Source organism: Amphiura filiformis, chromosome 3, assembly GCF_039555335.1.
Source record: "Amphiura filiformis chromosome 3, Afil_fr2py, whole genome shotgun sequence".
In the NCBI taxonomy this organism is placed as follows: Eukaryota; Metazoa; Echinodermata; class Ophiuroidea; order Amphilepidida; family Amphiuridae; genus Amphiura; species Amphiura filiformis.
This window is the reverse complement of record NC_092630.1, coordinates 19,161,822-19,184,522: the sequence shown is the minus strand read 5'-3', so window position 1 is coordinate 19,184,522 and position 22,701 is coordinate 19,161,822. Positions and strand designations below refer to the sequence as shown.

The following is a 22,701-nucleotide window of genomic DNA, read 5'->3' as shown; positions in this document are numbered from 1 at the left end:
GAAGAGGAAGATGAATGAAGGTGAATGAAAGTGAAATTGAAGATGAGGGTGAAGATGAAGATGAAAGTGAAGATGAAGATGAAGATGAAGATGAAAATGAAAGTGAAGATGAAAGTGAATGTGAAGATGAAGGTGAATATGAAGATGAAAAGTGAAAAAGTGAAGATGAAGAGGAAGATGAATGAAGGTGAATGAAAGTGAAATTGAAGATGAGGGTGAAGATGAAGGTGAAAGTGAAGATGAAGATGAAGATGAAGATGAAAGTGAATATGAAGATGAAAGTGAGGTGAAGATGATAGCGAAGATGAAGGTGTAGATGAAGAGGAAGATGAATGAAGGTGAATGAAAGTGAAATTGAAGATAAAGGTGAAGATGAATATGAAGATGAAAGTGAAGATGATAGTGAGGGTGAAGATGAAGATGAAGTTGAGGATGAAGATGAAGGGGAAAGTGAAGATGAAGCTGAAGATGAGGGTGAAGATGAAGGTAAAGATGAAGATGAAGGTGAAGATGAAGCTGAAGATGAGGGTGAAGATGAAGGTAAAGATGGAGATGAAGGTGAAGATGAAGGTGAAGATGAAGGTGAAGATGAAGGTGAAGATGAAGGTGAAGATGAAGATGAAGGTGAAGGTGAAAGTGAAGATAAAAATGAAAGAGAGGACGATGAAGAAAAAGGTGAAGATGAAGGTAAAGATGAAGATGAATCGAAGATGAAGATGAAGGTAAAGATGACAAGATGAAAGTGACAGTGAATATGAAGGTGGATTAAGGGAAGGTTAAGATGAAGATGAAAGTGAAGGTGAAAGTGAAGATGAAGGTGAAAGTGAAGGTGAAGATGAAAGTGAAGATGCAGATGAAGATGAAGGTAAAGATAACAAGATGAAAGTGATAGTGAATATGAAGGTGGAAATTAAGGGAAGGTTAAGGACCGTTCACAAACACTTGTAAGGGGGGCCTGATAGAAAATAATTATCGCGAACATTTTTCGGCCTCCCCCCTTTACAGACCTCAACAATTTCAGCCCCCCCCCCTCTTTGACATGAAAATTATGGGTCAACCCCATAGAAAAGCATATAAACTCAATTTTTCCAGGAAAATTTGTGATCATTTTTTTCAGGGCCCCCCTTAGGAGGGTCAAAAATTGTCAGGCCCCCCTTACAAGTGTTTGTGAACGGTCCCTTAATATGAAGATGAAAGTGAAGATGAAAGTAAAGATGAAGGTGTAAGTGAAGGTGAAGGTAAAGATGAAGATGAAAATTGAAAGTGAAGGTGAAAGTGAAGGTGAAGCCGGGGATGATGAAAAAAGGTGAATGAAAGTGCTAAAGTGAAAGGAAGATGAAGGTGAAGATGAAGGTGAAAGTGACGCCAGTGAAGATGAAGTAAGCTGGAGATGGATGTTGAATCATGGAGGAAATGTGCTGCATCAGATTCTTGGAATTATTCTGGAATTTTGACAATTCCAAGATTCTGACGCAGCCGGAGGAGATGACACACATTGCTGCATGATTTTGCCGTCTCTGTCTATATCATGCCGCTCGCCGCCTGGTCCCGTTAAAACGCAACGTTACATAGCGCCATCTATCACTGGCCTTTTAAAAATGGCAGCCTCCATGGACCAAAACATGCCTGGAAGTATTCTTCAAAATAATGGTGTGATTGTCAAGCAAATTGATGATATCAAGGTAACGATTTGCTATAATTGTTGTGTTACGTCACATCTTATGATCAGTGAATGAGTGAGTGAAGAGCTTCGTAGTAGCTGAAGTATCTTGCACTGTTGATGATAAACGTGGTCGTGACGTGGATGTAGTATAGTCCGAATAATCAGACCCAGAACAAAGTATTAAAGCTTAAAGTTATACATGATACACAGTCCACTCACAGCGTCATCATCCCTATATCTTCGGGTCAAAAATTGCCGTGATAGTATACAAATATTTACTGCTCATGACGGATCTGGTGGAATCTATTGGTCCCCGAGGTGAACTGGAGACCGTCCGGGAGATACGATCGACGAGGGTTTGAGCCTTGGGCTTGCCTTAGGTGAAAATTCTCTTCCCTCCCAAAAAGTTCCTATATGGTCAGAAATCCTTCAATTCAGTTCAGTTATTAATTTCAGAATTTAATTGAAGAATTTCTTCTCGCCCCCATACATAGGCCTACACTGCTTATCACGTGCATATATAGGTATAGTCCGAATAATCAGACCCAGAACAAAATATTAATTTCTGACATGATCGTGTACTGGGTCTGAACTGTTTCCATATGAAATCTTGATGGCAAATTGGACAATAGAAGCACATGGTTCTACGTGACAGCTTTTTAATCCCTATTCAGGTTACGTGAATCACGCTATTGTGGACCATCCTTCTGATACTTGAGTGTTTGGACAAGCGGAACGGTTTTTGTCTACCTCTCTGTTTGTAAACAAACCAGGAGGTCGAAATAAATCCTCCTCGCCGAATCTGAAAGTCAGCGTAATAGTACGGCACTGATATAGGTAGTGTATTTGCTTCGTGCGTGATTCGGAAGTCACGTAAAGCCGTTGGTCCCGTGTACAGGAAGAGTCAAACCCTGTGCACATTAAGTGTCAGACTAGAGCTATTCGAAAAGAGAAGGGGGACCATCCCCGGTTCTGATATCTGCAATCAATCCTAGGTTCCAGGATCGTGCATAGGTAAAAAAACTATGCACGTTAAGCCTTAAGCGTTTGAGGTACCGTATGCACGTATATAGGAAGAAGGAAGAAGAAGAGCCTACTATTAGTACCAGGTACTAGTAGGCTCACGGTCTCCAGTTCACTGAGCGGCAGCGGTCGAATTCGACGGTATCGCATCGCATTTTGCGATGCAATTTCACCCAAAGACCCTTACTTGTTCAATTTTAACAGCAACTTTCATTTATCACTTATTTTGAAAAAACAAAGCAATTTGAAGCCATTTAGAACTAGAAATTCGATTTTCGAGGTTTCTGTCGCGCTGTTTCGGCTCTCACCCAAAGATTCCGTTTAAAAAAGGTCATGTTCTCACCCAATGACCCCATATTTTTACATTTGCTCTCAACGAATGCCAAAAGCATGCTCTCACCCAATGACCCCATATTTTTTACATTTTGCTCTCACCGAATGCCCCTTAGTGCGAAAGTGCCAGCCCTACACCTATATCCATTTCAAATTGAAGTGCCCCCGGACTATACTGTGTGTCGTGGTGAATAGTAAATAGATTTCTTGATTGGTTTCAAAATTGATTGGTAAGTGGAAGCAATTTTAAACCAAATATCTCTACATATGTGAATATATTAATGTCCCTTTAATTTTTAACATAGATAAATAACATATAACACGCATCAATATGTCAAATTCTTATCAGGGCCGAGGAGTGTTTGCCGGTAAGAACTTCCAAGAAAATGATGTTTTATTCAGAGAGACGCCAATAGTCTGTGCACAATTCTTATGGAATGACTCCTACCGTTACTCGGCATGCGAGTTTTGCATGAGATCTCTGGAGACTGCTGACAAGATGGCACAGAGATTAAGTGGGAATTCTAGCCTTGTACTACCCCATCCAGAGTGCTGTGAAGTTAAGCAATTACAACATACTAGATGTCCACAATGCCAGGTAAGTATTATAGGATGTACAGTGGCGTAACCAGTGGGGGCAGGGGGGGCTGCCCCCCCCGGACACAAAAAAACTGGGAAGAAGAGCAAAAAATTGGGAAGGGGAAAAGGGGGAAGGAGAGAAAAAGAGGGAAAAAAAAAGGGGAAGGAGAAGAGAAAATGGGGGAAAAAGAGGGAAGAAGAGAAGGAGGAAAGAAGAAAAGAAAAAAGAGGGAAGAAAAAAGGGAAGGGAGAAGAGAAAAGGGGAAGGGAGAAGAGAAAAGGGAAAGAAAGAGGGAAGAAGATCTATACTACTTTCATTGTGAAATTTTGTACTCTGAACACTGGATTTTTAGCTTCTAATATGCCAATATGCTCCGCCCCCTTGACCCCCACCGGGGCTTTGCCCCTGGCCCCACCAGGGGCCCTCGGGGGCCCCTGGCCCCCACCCGTTAATCACTTCTCGGCAAGCCGCTCGCGATGCGCACATAATTAAATAATACAACTTTTGGTCAAAAATTGGGAAATTTTTCAATCTTCCCCCCCCCCCCCCCCCCGGAAGGTCAGGTCTGGTTACGCCCCTGAGGATGTAGCTCTAGTTTAGCTGAGATTCTCAGCCTTGATTCGAGTCAACACAAAAGTTGGCAACCATGAGAGTTACCAAATAGCACGGAAAAGGGCTAATATTTTTACCAGTAACAAGGACCGTGAAATTGGCAAGATAGGGGATATTTAATTTGGACTGTCCGCGATATTTGACCGTGAAGTCAATAAAATAGGGGGTATTTAATTTGCACTGTCCGCGAAATTTGGATAAAAGGGGTACTTGGGGAAAAAAAAAAATTTATGTCAATATTTATTGTCATTGAAAAGGGGTGTTTGAAATTCTAGTCATTGAAAAGAGGTGTTTGAAATTTTAGTCATTGAAAACCACAAAAAAGGGGTTGTTTTTGGCCAAATTTTGTTCTTGATTTTGCATGAAAAAGGGGGGTAAATTTGATGAAAAATCATTGCAAAGGGGGTCTTTGAAAGATTTGGTAACTCTCATATTTGCCAATGTTTGTGTTGAGTTTGGGCCCGGGTCTTTGCCTCCTCAGACAAAGACCTCCCCAAAAAGGATTTTTACAAACACCACAATGGACATGACCTAATGATTAATCTCTTACACAGAGGATGTAGATTTCAAATAGAGTCACCCATTCAGGTAATCCCATTTGCAAATTCTATTACCTATATGGAAAATTAAGGTCATGCATACTTTCATAGGGATGCATGGATTTGAAATGGAATAGTCCAATAACCTGGGGGTCATCATCATGTCATTGACTATCTGAAGATAGCCGATAGTACAGCATTGGACTCAAGACGGTGCCGTATGAGGCTGCTACTTCAGCCAAAGTTTCTTTGCTCCCTTCTTTAAAACACCCTGATGCTGCAAACATCACACATCAGGTTTTGTTGTCAAATAGATTACTTTGAGGAGGACTCAGAGACATATCTCCATTAGCTGCAATGTCTAGCCTGTTATATGAGCTATAAAGTAAAATCAATACACAGTACATGTTTTATATAAATTCCTGAGTGCATCTGATGCATAACACAGGTAATCAAATCAAAACTTCACCTTACTGTCACCAGGCCATTGACTTTCAGTTCTCACTTGTATGTGTTGTTATCATGTTATCAGGTTGCATATTGCAGCAGTGAATGTCAAGACAAGGCTAAGAATGCATACCATGAGGTGTTATGTATGGGACAGAGTCCACCAAGCCCTAAGCATCCATTGACCATCCTACAAGATGCATGGAAGTAAGTTACAAATATGATACAATCGGATCCAATCAGGGTACAGGTCATGTCTTCTAGAGGGGTGTGTGGATTTCAACTGGAATTGCCTATTTTATTGCTGTTATTCCTTAAGGTGGTACTACACCCCCTGATCAATTTTGTGACTAATTTTGCATTTTTCTCAAAAAAACAACCTGACACACTGGTAACAAAAGTTATGTATAATAGGGGCAAGGAATCCATTTACTTCACTGAAATTTCAGTGATTCAAGATAAGTGGTTCATTTATATGTTAAGAAATGAGGTACATTCTTGTGGTACCTCTTTTGTTGTCATAAATAACATACCGCTTGTCTTGAGTCACTGAAATTCCAGTGTAGTAACTGGATTATTTTTTGAGAAAAATGCAAAAATAGTCACAAATTTATCACGGGGTATAGTACCACCTTAAACTCCTAGTATACACGGCATGAGCTTTATGTAACTTTGCATTAGGTTACAATACATCTGCAAAAATTCAAGTTGTCCATTCAAGTTTACCATGTAAAATTCAGTATCCAATGGTCCATTTCATCCACTCTTCTGTTGAAGTGTCTTCATTTTGCTTGCCTGTTTCAAAAGATGGGTATAACCATCAGATGATAAAGAACATAACTGCAAAAGACATTTTTAATCACTCTTTTGGCTCTCTTTCTTGCCCTTCTTCCTTTCAGGAGTATGCACTACCCTCCTGAGTCAGCCAGTATCACCCTGATTGCCAAAATGATTGCTAGTATTAAACAGGTACACTACTATAATTTTGCATAATATTGGATATTAAGAGTACATGACCCATATAGAGGCCCTGCATGAAATTATCGATTGGCTCCAAACAAAGGATTTGAGCCGGTGTCCTTCACCGTAGTTATGGCGGAGTGCAGTCCATTCAATCAAATGTTGTCATCAACCTATTTGATCGTAGTGCTGGGTTATGTGTGTGAGACGAACTGTCACGGTAGATTGCAATCATGCTTTTGTTGAATGCATTTGAGTAGTACGCCATATTTACGGGATGATACGTCACATGCAAGGCCTCTATACTATCATCTTCAGTAATTCACTACAAGATTGCTATTGTAACCATTTGCACAGTGCATTCACCAAGGTACCTGACTGCTACACACAAAGTACCTAATTCCAATGCTGCTACTGTACCGGATCCACCAGCATTGGTACTGCACAGTTACTACACTGGTACTCCCCTGGTACAGCATATAATTTTACATCAAAATACATGTCAACAATTAAAGGTGCTTGAGCAGATTGACAGCCTCATACCCACCTCATATCTTCCTTATAAGCCCATTGAAATAATAGACCTGAAAAACATGGTGACTGGGTGATTACCATCCTGCAAGACATGTACAGTACTGTTCAACTTCAAGTCTATGGGCCACTGTGATATTCAATTTATTTTCTTTGGGAATCCAAATCGCTGGAGCTATCAAACTCAAACTTGGAATAAGAATGTTTGGTGATGGGCTCCAATGTGAGGTAGAAACACACTGTGACAATTCGGTTACAGTCTAGTCAAGCACCTTTATTCACTGTGTTACTAATTCCCATACCACTGCTATTGTAAAACAAATTAGGCATTTTACAGTGTTGTTGCATCAACCATCAAATTAGCTCCATCGATAAGGCTTTCAACTATGGTGCGAGTTTGCAGGTTCAAACCCTGGCGGTGCCTAGTACACTCTTGTGGAAAAAATGAGTTAGCTTGAAATTCCCCTGGACAACTTACTGCTAATTTGTCTTGTTGTAACCTGTACAAAACTTGGGGAGCTGATCCTGGTTGCGAAGGTTATTTGTGGAATGTCTAGGGTGTGCACTCTTGAAGCAGCAAAGTCCCTGAATTGTTGTTTAATGGTTTATGGAATGATGTGGGGCCGTAGTGGTCAGCGACAACCTGTAAAGTGTGCTGAGGCTTGTGGATCAACGTTTAGGCATTGTACCTGTGCGTAGCGCACTATAAATCACTGCACTTTTTTTTTTACCTAGATAGGCAGCTACAATGTATGAATTCATGACTTAACCTTTGATACATGTGATTCTATTTCAGTCTAGAAACAAAGATGACACAATCGCCCAATTTAATCAGTTTTGTCAGGTTCCTGTTAATTCTGAGAAGCAGTTAGCTCATAAATTGCTTGGGGAGAAGTTCCAGGTAAGCGAGCCAAACAACATTTAGGTATTGTATGCAAACATTCAGTAACATTTTAATTTTATAATTACCGGTACTTTAAGGGCTGGGGTATGTTCATTTGGACAGTATTTATTGTGGGACATTAGAGCACATCAGACATATCGAATTGCATTCTGAATACGAAGAATGTCCTTCTGATATCAAATAATTTTGATTTTTTGAAATTCATAATGTAAAACCAGAGAAGATGTAATAAAGAGGAGGTTGATCAAGCTATCCTCAAACAAAATATGTGTGAGACCGTTACACTCAAAGTAAATGATGAATCACCCTATTTAGCTGCTTAACAATAGAATACCACAATAGGGTTTGAACCCGGGATGGGTGTGATACACAAGTTGCAGCTAACTGCTTTTAGGGATAGGTCAGTGTGTGCATGTCATCATGCTATACACATCATGCATGCAGACCCTGTCATCTTGTCAGATTTCAGATAAAATATGACTGAAGTTCTATGGCAAATTATAATTTTTGCTACTTGTTGCCACTTTCAGACTCTATTATTTAAGATAAAGAATGTTATCAATTATCAGAATATCTTTATTAGGTTGGCAGGAAATGACAGGAAAATATATAAAATAATAAAATAGAAATGATCAACAATCATCACCTCTCTAAAAAATCCTTAAAATTTCTTCTTTAGAAATTTATATAATTACAAAAAACGGTGGATTTGGGGGGAAATTTTACAGCACTCGATTTCTTTCTTGTATTACCCACATGTGGTGTCCCATCCAAGCAGCAGGTCCTTAACACACACGTTTCATACTTTTTAACAAATTCTTTATAGAAACATGGGAAATATTTTCAATTCTGAAGTGAAAATTGGTCAACCATGGGCGGTCACACACATAACATCATAGGATATTTCAAGTGGATGTCTAACTACTTGAGAATAAAGGACTATGAATAGATGCGACAGGATTACCTACGGGATTATCTCAAGGATATAATTCCGTTGACCCTCCTCTTTATTACATCTTCTCTGGTAATACACATTTTATGGCAAATGATTAAAAATTGATATTTTTGATATTTAACAGTACTTGAAGTTAACTTTATAAATCTGATGATTTATACTTAAAGTGTATGTAGGTGGGATGAAAAGCCGACGATCAATTGAAAATTTTGACCTTTCATTATTGAAGATATGAATTTTTTTCCCAAAACACCAAAAATAATTAGGTCTTTTTGGGAACAAAATCCATATCTTCAATATGAAAGGTCAAAATTTTCAATTGATCGTCGGCTTTTCCTCCCAGCTACATACACTTTAAGAATATATCATTAGATTTTTAAAATTTACTTCGAGGACTGTTATATATCAAAATGTGAAAAATATCAAATTTTAATAATTTGTCATAAAATTTGTATTATATCGTGAATTTCAAAAATGAAAATTATTTGATATCAGAAAGACATTCTTCGTATTCAGAATGCAATTCGATATGTCTGATGTGCTCTCATGTCCCACAAAAATACTGTCAAACGCTCATTCCAGATCCCTTAATATTGAGCTAATATTCCAGTTGAAATTCATACACTCCCAGTAGAAGACATGACCCACACAGAGGTGTAGATTTCAAATCGAGTTTCTCATTCCATGTCTTCCATAGGGGGTGTGTGGATTTCAACTGGTATAGCTTGGGTTATTCAAGCACACTGGGACACCTTCGCTTCTTGGCCATAGTAGTTATCAGTGTTCGAATTTAGGAAAAATAAATGGTTGTCCCACGGACAACCAGATTACAATTTCTGGTTGTCCGTCTAAGTTTTTGGTTGTCCGTAGGCCTACAAATGTGACTTTTGGCTAGATTTATGGTTGTCCCGCGGACAACCGAATCAGTATTTTTGGTTGTCCGGCGACTTTTTTAGTTGTCCCGGGCAACCGGACAACCAAAATTTCGAACGCTGGTAGTTATACCTGTCCCAGGAGTAAACTGCCTATCGCAAATGACAGGTGGAGGATTGCTAGCTAAGACAATGTTCATGTTAGACAATTTGGCGTCTTTTGTGACATTATGATTTAAATTACTGAAAGAATGCCAATAAAGGTTTTTTTTTTCAGTCTAGTCTAGTTTATAAAAAGGTCCTACCTATGACCATTGTGTGGACAAATGTCATTATTTCCAGTATGGCTTATAGTGGGCTGACTTCTCAACTTTCCACAACTTTGTAAATTTGGCTTGGAATGCTTCTTAGCAACTGCATCAGTCTGCTTAACCAGCTTATAACTACAGAGGACAGACTTTGAAGATGGACTCATATAAGATAGAAGTTTATAAAGTTATTTGATTTCTTGCGTGTATGCTAATCTGATGTAATTTCTTCTCTTACAGGGTCAGCTAGACATATTACAAGGTTTACTCACAAATGCATTATTTGAAAGCTGCATTGAAACGGTAAGTAGTATCAGTTTGTACCTGTTATATGTATTCATCAAATTTACAAATATACCTTTTCAACATTTTTGGATTCTGATGTCTGATTTGTGCAGTAACACTGAGTAATGATTGATTGTGGGTGCATTTCTTGTATTGCATTGCAGTGGTTTACAGCGGATGGTTTGCGGAGGGTATTTGCTCTTATTGGCATGAATGGACAAGGCATAGGGACAAGGTATGTGAACTGAAATCTGACAATTATGCAGGTAGTAGGAGAGGTATGCCCAGTCTGATCACAGGGTCTTGATAAAATAGCGGGCATGAGCTAGGTGCTGGGCACATATCCTTGGCCCCAAAACTTGTATTTATCTGATAAATATGATGTGTATATAAAACAAGTTACCTCTGTTTGTTTGAATTTCGGGTTGTGCATTTTATTACAGGTAATTACAACAGGCAGGGATGTAGCTAGCACAGGTTAAGTGGATGGTGGCAATTTACAGACATTTGATACTTTTAAGATACATTCTGTAAAATGTTCTTTGAGTGTGAGTGGTGGGCTCCATCCAGCATTGAAATTAAGTGTTGGGCTTGATGGCTCCAGAAGTGAGCGGTATGCTCTGTCCGGGGTATCCTCTGCCCACTGCTGCCTACTGTAGCTACATCCCTCACAGCAGGTATAACAAATCTGTGTTTGTGTTTAGGGATGTTGGCATATCATGTGACACACACAACCCCACCCACACACACACAGCATGCTGGTTTCACAAAGTTGAGAACCCTCAACAGCTTGCCCAAATAAGCACCTAATTTGAGATCTGAGTCGAGGGTCCCTGTACTCTCATTTTAGATCACCAGTAGTATTAAAAAATGCCATCGTAATAATCAGTGACTTGAGACAAGGGAAGAAGAAATATTCCTACCAGGAAGGGGCTCCTGAGCTCATACCAGTAACAGTTGCTTTCCTTTGGTTGCACCAGTGACACTACTTAAATAACCCCAATCAGGTTTATGATATAATAATGTTGTTCATTTACAGTTCCTTGAGTGTGTATGTACACAATTGTGATGCATTAAACATACCAGACGATGAGAGAGAGCAGCTGGATTCTTTCATTGATCAACTGTATATTGACATGGAAAAAGGTCAGTTTTGCATAGCACCTGGTGTACTCCATAAACCAGCACCCATGCTGGGTTTTGCTGGAAGTGAGGAATTTTAACATGGCGACTTACATACATACTATGTGTGATCGATCACAAATTACACATTTGTTTCAATCTGAAATAATATTTGTGTAGAAAATACTTTCATGTACTACTGTGTTAAAGGAGGATTTCGTGATCCTAGCATCCCCTTTTTATGACATTTTTCAGTAGATATCCCCGAAAAAAGCTTATTCCCAAAATTTCAGTTGATTCCGATTTTGTGTTTGCGAATTATGCATGATTATATGTATTACACTGCTCCATAGGCCAGTGTTGTAATTTCGTTCTGGTATACCAGAATGAAATTCAAATTTGACAATATTTTTGCTATACAAATTAATCTGCAAGAAATATTTGGCGATCCTGACTTTTAGACCACCCGCGCTATATAGGGCTCAAATATTACTATTTCATCAAGGTTTAATATTCTAACTAACTTAAACTAAAAGTTTCATCTAAGGAGTCAAGCTTTAAACTATTAAGCAAAAATATCCAACAAGCTAAAAACGATTTTTTACCCGTTTTTTAACAAGCTAAAACCAATTTTTGAAAAGAAGCTTAAAACATCAAATTTTTCATCATAAAAATCATCTAAAAAATCATTAAAAATACAGTGACCTATCTAATATTACTAATCTATGTTTCCGATGATATCCAAGAAGCTAAAATATTGTGAAAGAGGGCAGGGCTTTGAGTAATGAGGGAAATTACGGGGTAAAATACATCACGTTTTTCGAGAAATTCGTCATCTTGAATAAATGCAGAATTACGTCACGCAGTAAAACGATGTCAAACGCGCTTGAAAATGCATGATACGCTAGCGTAAATTGCCGTCAAAACGAGCGTACATCAAGCGCTTATGCTACGCGAAAACTTCGAAGCTGGCATCACCGGTTTTGTTACCAGCTCTTTTACGTCAAAAATAGCTATAAAAACATGAATTTTGGAACAAAATAAAGCTTGTTCGATGGAATAAAAGGTATGTTTGTACAGTTGAAAACATGTTTAACCTTGTTGTGAAAGTTTAATATGATAAATTTGCCATTTGTACCTTATATAGCTCGGGTGGTCTGAAAGTCAGGATCGCCAACTATTTGGTACATAAACATTATGCAGTCAAAGGATTCCAGTGGTATAAAGATCTCAACTTTTTTTGATGAGGCTGTGGATCACGAAATGCCCTTTTAAGTAATTTGGTTGCAATAGTCTCAAAATTGAGCAATTTTCGAAGGTCAAATTTTGTAAGTTCAAGTTGTTTTGAAGCTTAAAAAACATGATGATATATCATATTTTTTTGCCTCAAATTATGATATGGATAACACTGGCAATGCTCAGGCCTATTGTGAGGCAGAATCAAAGTGCTGTGTGAGTCAAGAGACATCCAATATTTGGGGGACAGACGTTTCTTTTATATTCCATCAATATGGACTGAATTTTAAGTGTTTCTTTATTTCAGAGTCTGGATCATTCCTTAACTGTGAAGGGTCGGGTCTTTACTCATTGCAAAGTTGCTGTAAGTATGTTTGGCTATTCTAGTTGAAATCCATACACCCCCTGTGGAAGACATGACCTTAATCTCCCACACAGGGAGTGTGTAGGTTTCAAATGCATTGAGTCACCCATTCAGGTAACTCCATTTGAAACACATACTCCCTGTGTGAAAGATTGAAATGTCTTGACATTCATAGGTCTTGTACGGATTTCAAATGGAACAGCCTGTTGCACAAAGTGCATGTCAATCTAATCATCATAATTGATAGAGGGCGTGGTTTGTAGAAATACATGCGCGTATTTTGGAGGGGCTTTGGGGCACCAGCCCCGGGTCAAAAGCAGGGGCGGCAAAATCGAAGGTGCTTAAGGAAGAAGAAGGGCGGCGAGAAAAAGTAAAGAAAAAGGGCGGAAAATGTGAAAAAATTGTACTTTACACACAGAATTAGAGAAGGAGAACCGGGACTCCCTATACCGCCACGTACAATCGCGCCGTCAGCTATGGGGAGAAAATTGGGGGTATTCGGGTCCTTGCCGACCGCGGCGCGGAGACGAACGAAAACAATCATGCGTCTCATCTGAAGCGTTTCAGTACTGCGCGTGGTCGCATCGCGTCTCTCACATGCGCCCATCATCCATGTCGCGCTTGCATGACAACGAATGCCTCGAGCGCATTCCGAGGGAAACCGAATACCCCCAATTTTTGCTCCATGCCTGTATCAATATGGCGGTCGAGTCCTGGTTCTCTGGTTTTAATTCTGTGACTTTACATCAAAATGTGTTGCTTTTGGGGCGGTAGCGTTTATAAATCCTTCTTTTTTTTTTTTTTGATCTTCACTTTTTCAAACGACCGTAAAAAAATTGGGGCAACCTTTTCGGGCTGTTGAGGAAGGGCGCAAAATTGATTTTCTTCAGCCCCGGGAAGAGGCGCCACGGCACGCCACTGAAATAGGTATGCATGATGGGACACATGATCTGTGTTTGACCATTGCAGAAATGGATAACAAAATTTATGTTTATGGCAATGCCAGGGACATAATTATAATAATAAAAATAATGGCATTTTATATAATTCATCATCAATCTGTAATAAAGGTTCCTTTTATCCGTTAAACGTCGCGTATACGCACGACGGACGTCAAGCGTGTGCATAGGATCTTGTGGAAAACAATATGCGCTGGAAGGTTAGCAGTATGCTTAATTTGTAAAAGGAATTCTGCAAACAATTTTAGTGACCCTATATGGAGGTGCATGAAAAATACATACAGAAATACATTGAGTTCACAAGAAGCAACAAATATATGTATATATATGCGTGATAACAATATATGTATGAAGTAAGATGTACGTAGAATTAATAAAAGCGTCTTGAACAAGTTCTTGAATGTCTGAACTAAAATAGAGCATGTCTAAATGAAAAGAGTTCCATTATTTTGGCATGGTAACTGAAAAGACACTGTATCCAAAGATAAATGTTGTTTTAGGTGGTGATGAGAGCAAAAGTGAATTAGATGATCTGAGAGTATGACTAGTATTGTACAGAATGTGAAGACTAGTGATTTATATTTCCATTACATATACAGTTAGATTACAACAGTTACATTCCAGAAAGAATATCAATATTCATGTATCAGGAGAAGTACTCTCATGGCTCATTTACCAAATTCTAATTGAACCATGGGGAGAGTAAGTCTGTGAATTTAACCTGTTGATAGCTAAAGTTGTGCTTTTTATGAGCAAATACCCCAGTCGCAACATAAATCAACTAGCCCAGATCGTCAACTTCCCCAGGACTAGAGAAGATGATATGGACCTTGAAACCATAATATGACATTTGCTGAGGAAGACACCCTCAATGTTTTTCGAAATTCTGATTTTTATATGATTGTAATTGTAAACTATTCATAACCTCATTAATATACGCGAAAACGTACAAATTGTTTATTTTTTAGGAAAATTGTGTGACATTTTGTTAAGTGAAGAGATGAAAGTGATGGTTATGAATGAGGTTAATAATCGGTAATATGTCGGGCAGTGTGAAAAATCTAAATATTTTGCCTTTGGACCTCGGGATATTCCTCGGTTCCAAAGGCAAAATGTTTAGATTTTTCACAATGCCCTCCAAATAACCGATGCACAGTTATTAACCTCTAATCATACCCCGCAAAAATCGAGGCTTCAGGTGCTGTATTTGTGATAAAATGTGAGTTTTGGAATAAAACGCTGGAATACATTTTCTAATTCTTACGATCAAAATATTAGTAAAATGCATATGCGATGTTCATAACACTGGACGTATGTGGCATGCACGAAGGTCATAACCCATTTCTTTGTTTTTGCCTCATCTGCAGAAACATCTCTGGCAGTAAAAACTAACATTTTGTGGAAAAGAACAACAATTCTCTTTCTTATAGAAATGTTGCTTTAATTTGAGGTGAACAATCTTGTGTCTGAGTAAGTAAATACAGAGATGTTTAGAAAGAATACCTGGCTATCTTATCACCTGTATTACATGTTTTCTCTGAAGGTAATCATAGCTGTGTGGCCAATGCAGAAGTAAGGTTTAATGATGGTAATTCAACATTGACAGTGGTTGCACTCAGGGATATTGAAGAAGGTCAGGTAGGTACATGAAAGATAATCTGGATGAGAAATTCAAACAATGTCTAAGCTTCTGGGTGAGAAGATGATAATGGACAGGTGTTTCACCATATGACTCATTATAGTTTGGTTGGTAGAGCATCGGTCTAGTGATCTTATTGTCCCAGGTTCAAATCCTGGATGGTCAGTGAAAAAATTGTCACTGTCATTTATGTATGTGGAGACTTGTGTCAAAAACATTTCACATAATATCAAAATGTTAAGTTTCTTATATATTATGACACATTTCAAGTGTTGTTGAATAGGACACCTTTGAATTTCTTGGAATCTCTTCCAAAAGCAGGTATTTTATATTTAGGTATTTTATTTTACTTCTTATCATATTCATCTTGTTGGAAATTATTATGATACGAAGACTTTATAACATGTAGCTATAAATTACCTTGGGAGTATATGTCAAAGTTTTGTTTTTTGATTTGAAATTATGCCCTTTGATTGCACTGGCACCCAAGGAAGGAGCAGACCTTTGACTCATAATTAATGGAGAGTAGATTGCAGTCACTGGCACCCAAGGAAGGAGCAGACCTTTGACTCATAATTAATGGAGAGTAGATTGCAGTCACTGTTTCAATGCTGCACATGTTCTTACTAGGATAGATACTTGACTGTGTTGCCTCACACAGTGTCATCGCCCCGATATCTTCATGGCAGAAATCGCCATGGTAGGTTAAATCCACCGCCACGCATAGCCATTTTATATCGACCTGTTCAATAGTTTTGTGTCGCATAAGAGCCGAAGGGCATCTGACTAAGGCTACTGACAATAGCCCCGATTAGCCCGGTTACTGTCCTCGCTGTGTGTTAGTCAAGCATGGTACACCATAGGTCATATGGTTTTAGACTACCTTCACAATTGGCCTATACACTGCGCTATATAATTCGGCACATATAAATCAAAATTATTGTCAGTTTTTGACTCAAGACGCAAGCTAGTATCTCAAAGCGCAAGCCAGCGATATCATATCTGTTAAAAATATATATTCAAGTGCAAGGACCCACATCTGGTTTCTTTATACGACATCATTTACGTGAGATATTCATCATTTTCAAACCCGGTATCCAAAGATTTATCGTCTGAATATCAATCGTGCATAGCACATCCACGTGTATCGATCCCGTGTATTCATTTCAGTGTCTCTTGCTGTATAGTGTAATTATTAACCGGGCGATGTCGATGTGCCTCACTCTCCACCAAATGTATGAATGGGTAGCTGTATATGTTGTAAATGTCAACTAGTCCTGAAGAAGGGTTAATGGTTAATGATGGGGATATTGAAATATCTGCATGGTCCAAAGAATAACACTAAGGAAACAGATAATAACCTTAACATTGACCTTTGACATGTGTTCCTTGTTACAGGAAATCTGCATAAATTATCTGGATGAGTGTACAAGAGAAAGTAGCAGACATTCAAGACAGAAATTCCTCAGGTAATACCCAGCAAACACACAAATGTTTCATTATAAGTTACTAACTGCATATTACTGTTGAGAGTGAAATTATACAATATCATGCACACATACTGAGACGTTGATCTAATTTAATGAGTCCCTCGGAGGGAGTGCATTAGATGCATCATCATCTCAGTACAAGTGGATCATTTTGTTCTTGAGCAACAAGTAATACGTAGTTTTTAACTTATTTCATACATGAGAAAACAATCTGTTGCTTTGTTGGCCTACAAAAACAAATTTGCAGATTTCATTTAGGTTTAAATTGGAAATGGTGTAAGTGTTACACATATGCCAAAAAATCAGATTTGAAAAAAATTAACCAATTTCATGTTATAAGATCATACATTTTGGCATTAATTGTGTGAGCAGATATTACAATAAGGCTGTAATGTGTCACAAAACAACAAAAATATGAGGTGTGCCACCATTCAAGTTAGCTCATCCATAAACAAGAAGTGTAACAGCCATTTTTATTCAGTGGGAGTGGTCTAGTTTGCAGACACAAAATCGGATTGGCCAGTCACATGGTTTCAGGTATCATTACAGAAATAAAGCCTGAGAAGCTGGACTCCTTATATCACCATGTACAATAGCTCCATCAACAATGGGGTGGAAAATGTGGGTATTTGGGTCCTTGCCACAGATGTGCAGAAATAAACAAAATCAATTCTGCATCTCATCTGAAGTTTTTAGGTAGCGCGTTCAGGGTGCATCAAGTGCATTTGTTGAATGCATCTATTATGCAATGTCACGCTTACATGACAATGATTGCCTCAAGGGCGTTTTGCTCCATGCATGTATCAAGATGGCGATCGAGTCCGAGTTTTCTGGTTTTAATTCTTTGGGTGTCGTCTATCAGGCCGTATATGACCCTATGTCATCACGAGTCTTGATAATGCATAACATGCTTGAAGAGGTGCACGTAAGAGTAGGTAATCTAAGTGAAGTACATCATCAGTATCCTCAGTCAGATCAGGCAGGTCAGCTAGCCATATCTTTTACTTGTTCTCATTCCTTCAAAACAACTCCAGTTTATAGCTAGGGTTAAGTGATTCCAACTGTATGGTGGGGGTAGAGGCGTCAGATCCGGTCTGTTTACTGTAGACTAGTTTGGTCATCTGGGAATACATTCACACAGATCCCCCTGTGATGGCATATCCCCACATGGGCAAAGCGTCTTGCTTTGTCAACCTGACATAGTATGAATGCTAACTGGTGTTTGATCCCTTCTTTTGGTTGGCTAGCCTGTGCCCGATACTTTTTCTGAGAATTAGTTTATTTAATTAGCAGCAGAGTTTTAGTTTCATCAGTGGGATGTAGTGTTTTTCACTGCTTAGCCCCCGCCTTGAGGGAGTTTTGATAAGAGGGCTGAAACTCCCTAAGACAGGTGGCAGTCAACTAATGATCCCGCTGGTGAAAGCACAAGGCAATTTCCATCTGTAGTTTTGTGTGTATATTTAACCTATGCACACTATTGCAGTTTGCGTAACTGAAGTTTTGTTCATGTTCATTTTAAAATAAGGGGAGTTTTATGAGAATAAAATTGTTTATAGTTACCAAAATAATATTTAACTGACTAAGAATTACTACTCAAAATATTTGACCTACCTGTCGTGTATCACATGGGTCGCTGTATATGTTGTAAATGTCATCTTGTCCTGAAGGACAATTTTAAAACACTTTAACTGACTTTCAGCACAGGAATTCAAAAAATCAACTAACCTTGATTTTCGACATTTGACACAACATCTTCATTGGAAGTCTATCACAACATCTCATGATTTCTTTTGATGAAAATGTTCTGTCGCACATAAAATATTCAAGGTTAGTTGAATTTTCAATGTGTGTGCTGAATGTCAACATTTTTATTGTTATTCTTGTAGTAATTTGATGTAATCTGTATCATTTCAGGGAGAACTACCTGTTTGAGTGTGATTGTGACAAGTGTAAAGACCAATGTGATGACCCAGATGAAACATCCAGTGAGGAGGAGGAGGAGGATGAGGATGGAATGGAAGAGGATGCATCATGACCATTGGGATACTGACAAGAAGGGGGACAAGGACAGGGGTTAACTTTCTTTATTTGGTTCATATAATTTCAACAAACTAAGACTAAAACAAACCACCAGGAGAGTGTACGGGGGCAAATGTCTACTGAACAATGAATTAATAATAATGATGATTAGGACCATTACTGAAAAGCCAATACACAGCAAATTGGAAGGAATACCCATTCATTCTTTGAGTAGAGAATCATTTTCTTCATTGATATGGGTAAACCCTGGGAGATTCTAGTCCAATCAATTGTTATGTTAACATACAACCAAGTGCAAGGACCTTTCCTCTATTGCATGGCAAATTGGAGCCAAGTGGCACTGTCCTAGGCATGGGAACGTTAAACGCATGTACCGTTAAACGAACACATGATCCGTTAAACATTTAGCAATTGCGGTAGACGTGTAACACGCAAGTCATTTTCAGCCTTCAATTTTCTATTCTTCAATGCTAATCAACAGTTGAAAGTAACAAAATCTGAAGACGACCTTAATAATTTAAATGAAACTTGCTAAAAACATGCATTCTTTAACAATAATACATAATAATAATGCATAGTTTCTGACATGTAATAGGGCCGTCGCATTTGTGTGAATTTTACCTCACGTACCGCCCCCATTGTTAGAAATTCCTGTTTTGTGAGGTACACCGCATCTATCATGTATTCATGAAATCTTACCGCCAGACGGGGCTGGAATTGATGCGTGTTAAACGTTTTAAAAATGCATGCATCACTGATGCGTTAAACGTTCGAGAAAATAAACCAAATAACACATGCCTACACTGTCCTGTGTCAGGAATTTTAAAAGAGCCCATAGAGAGAAATACAGTATAAGTGGTTATTTTGGCGTACAGATATTTTTGCTATTTTCCAACACAGAAGACTTTTTGTGCGTGTTGATATTTTCGCCAGATTTATGCCTTACCAATGTTAATCATATGACAAAATTTCATATTCGTGTGCGTATTTCACGAAATTAAAACCCTCGTGAAAATTACCACTTATACACTGTACAGTACAATAAAAGGGGCTACCTTTGGCATGCTGGGGTATCTTTTGCACGTCTATAAATCTGTCAGAAAAAAGTTGTAGTAGAAAATCAATTTGTGATAAAGTTATGTAGAGGTGAACTTGTAAAATGTGACCTGCACAAAGCTGCTAAAGTTACCGGTGCATGCCAAGGGTACGCTCTTTACAGTATTTCAGCTTTTCATTCAAGAAATAATACAGTACTGTAGTCATTAACTTATAATAATAGATGATTATGGTATATGATGGATCAATTAGTGGCACACAGAGACTAAGTATGCTTCATATAATAATACTTTGTAGTATTTTTTAGAATAACTTTCATGATTAGAAGAATTTTTTTTGACTTCAACACTACTTAAAATTTGATTGCTTACCGGGAGCGCTTTCACAGTACCAACTTCGTCCTCAGCCGCTGGACTGGACTGGACTTAGATCCAGTTTGGGACAACCTACTCATACCCAAGACCACCAGGGGGACGAGGACAACACCTTTGACGTCATCTTCTTCTAGTGTGACGTCATCGAAGGTTGTCAACAAGCCATAAATCATCAGAGCCATAACATCCGGCTGAGGACGCAGTTGGTACTGTGAAAGCGCTCCCGGTAAGCGATCAAATTTTAAGTAGTGTTGAAGTCAAAAAATTCTTCTAATTTAATTTATACCACTACGTATGAATATACAATTTTATAACTTTCATGATTTTTAAACCTTTTTCAAGACAACTCCTAATTTTTTTTTACTTTAAAAAACTTGAATAACATCTTTAATTGAATGTAAAAAAGCACATGAAGGTCAGAAGTAAGCCCATTAAAACAAGATCTATTTTGAAGGACAAGTTTGGTGTAAAAATATAACTTTGTGTGTGTGCATGCTTTGTGAGCCTTTCCTGAAAACTGGGCTTATAATGGGCTTTTATAGGTAAAATCCATATACCCCCTATGAAAGATTTCAAATGGAATCATCCATTCAGGCAACCCCATTTGAAATTCACACTCCCTTTGTGAAAATTTAAGGTCATGTGTGCCAAAGGGGTGTATGGATTTCAACTGGAATAGACCAATCTATTCTATCCAACCTAAGTTAAGATGCACCTCTTGAGAGAACATATAGACACACTGTACGGTAGTCTGAAGTGTAACAAAAAACAGAATTGCAAATGTTGTACCATGTCATTTGATGAAACTTAACATGAAATACATTATGAATAATGTAATATGAAAAGGTATGGTATGTTCTTTTGAGTGTCTAATCTATGGTAATAATATTTGGATTATGGTGCAGTGAGGGGGGACACATGCCCTGGGTGCCACCTTGAGGGGGTGCCAAATTGACCAATTCAGCAACGATTCTACACCCCCCCCCTCCAAGCGATGAAAGCCAAAATTTCAGACAAATATTCACTTTAAGATCAATAGATCAATTTAAGACTGAAATTCAACTTCATTATAACCAAAATTAATGAGTGGTATTTGTGGAAATTTTTGCGTTCTCCGCGTGCAATTGTTTCAAGAATGGGGGGCACCATTATGCCCGGCCATTATGTATCCTTGGCCCTGGCTGTCACAACCACTAACTAAATAATAAAATCGTTAGTGATGGTTTATTAACTTTATTTCACTTTATTATGTTGAATTTTGAAGCCGATTTTATTATTTAGTTCACATAAAAAATATTTGTTTAATTTAGTTTTTTAAGCTTTTTCAGTTCATTTTTTTCTCTTTTTAGCAAAACTGCTTTTTTTCTGTGCTTCTTCCCGAATTCTGGCTTTAAATTTGAAAAAGCTAAATTTTTGTGTTGAAAAAGATCAATGAAACCCAAAAAGTTGAAAAAGGTGATTTAAAGCCATATTATAACATTTTCATACAAAATAGATTAGCATTTCTTTGCCATAAAATGTTAGTTTTTACTGTCAGATATACCCCCTTTTATTTTTGAGCCGAACAACTACGGCAAAGCAAAGAAAATGGGAATTTACTACCAGCGCATATGTCGCCAATACGTACCACTCCTTCAGTCATGTTATGGTACAACCCTTTGTTGTGTAGATCACCGTCCCGCACGCCGTGTACGTACTGTGTGTTATGAACATTGTGTATGCGTTCGACTAATAATTCCATCGTAATAATAAAACGCCAGTTCCATCGTTTTATTCAAAATCTCGGATTTTGACAAAACTACAGCACCTAGAGTCTTGATTTTTGCAGGGTATATTGGTTTAATAAAGTACAATATAATCGTGTAAATAAATGAATTTTAAAAAATCAGTGAGGGTGTCCTCCTCAGCAAATGTTATAATATGGCTTTAATAGTTAAAAAATATGAATAGGTGAAAAAAGTATGTAAAAAACAGAAGGAATAAATCCCGGGGGTCACTCCCATTGTGGCCTGTACACCATCCGCGATAATCAACTTTTGAAAAGCACCCTAAACACGGATTTAACCCTTGGCTAAAACGACACCCTAAACAGGGATTTCATTCCTAACATCAAATTTCATACCCTAAATTTCATTTTCGCGTATTTAGAAATTGCAATTTTGCTACCCTTTTTCCAATTTTTCATGTTTTGACACCCTAAACGCGACACGCCAGCGTGTCGTGCCTACCCACGAAAAACTACCCTTTTTACGCGTTTTCATTATCACGGATGGTGTACAGGCCACAATGGGAGTGACCCCCCCGGGAATAAATCATACATTTAACATTTAATAGTTTTATCTGCCAATTATTACATTGGCCCATTACAACCTGTATCGTCATCTTTATGACAATTTTTCTGAATGCATG

General features: G+C 38.2%; 1 protein-coding gene across 1 annotated transcript; it reads left to right on the top strand.

Moving 5' to 3' along the window:
- Positions 1–1,571: 1,571 nt before the first annotated feature.
- Positions 1,572–21,007, top strand: LOC140148165 (protein-lysine N-trimethyltransferase SMYD5-like). The gene is made up of 12 exons (XM_072170026.1): positions 1,572–1,682; positions 3,369–3,617; positions 5,283–5,404; positions 6,097–6,166; positions 7,485–7,589; positions 9,968–10,030; positions 10,177–10,247; positions 11,052–11,158; positions 12,678–12,734; positions 15,237–15,331; positions 16,731–16,801; positions 18,737–21,007. The coding sequence occupies exons 1-12, from the start codon at positions 1,599–1,601 to the stop codon at positions 18,855–18,857; spliced, it is 1,215 nt and encodes a 404-aa protein (XP_072026127.1). The 5' UTR covers positions 1,572–1,598; the 3' UTR covers positions 18,858–21,007.
- Positions 21,008–22,701: the final 1,694 nt, after the last annotated feature.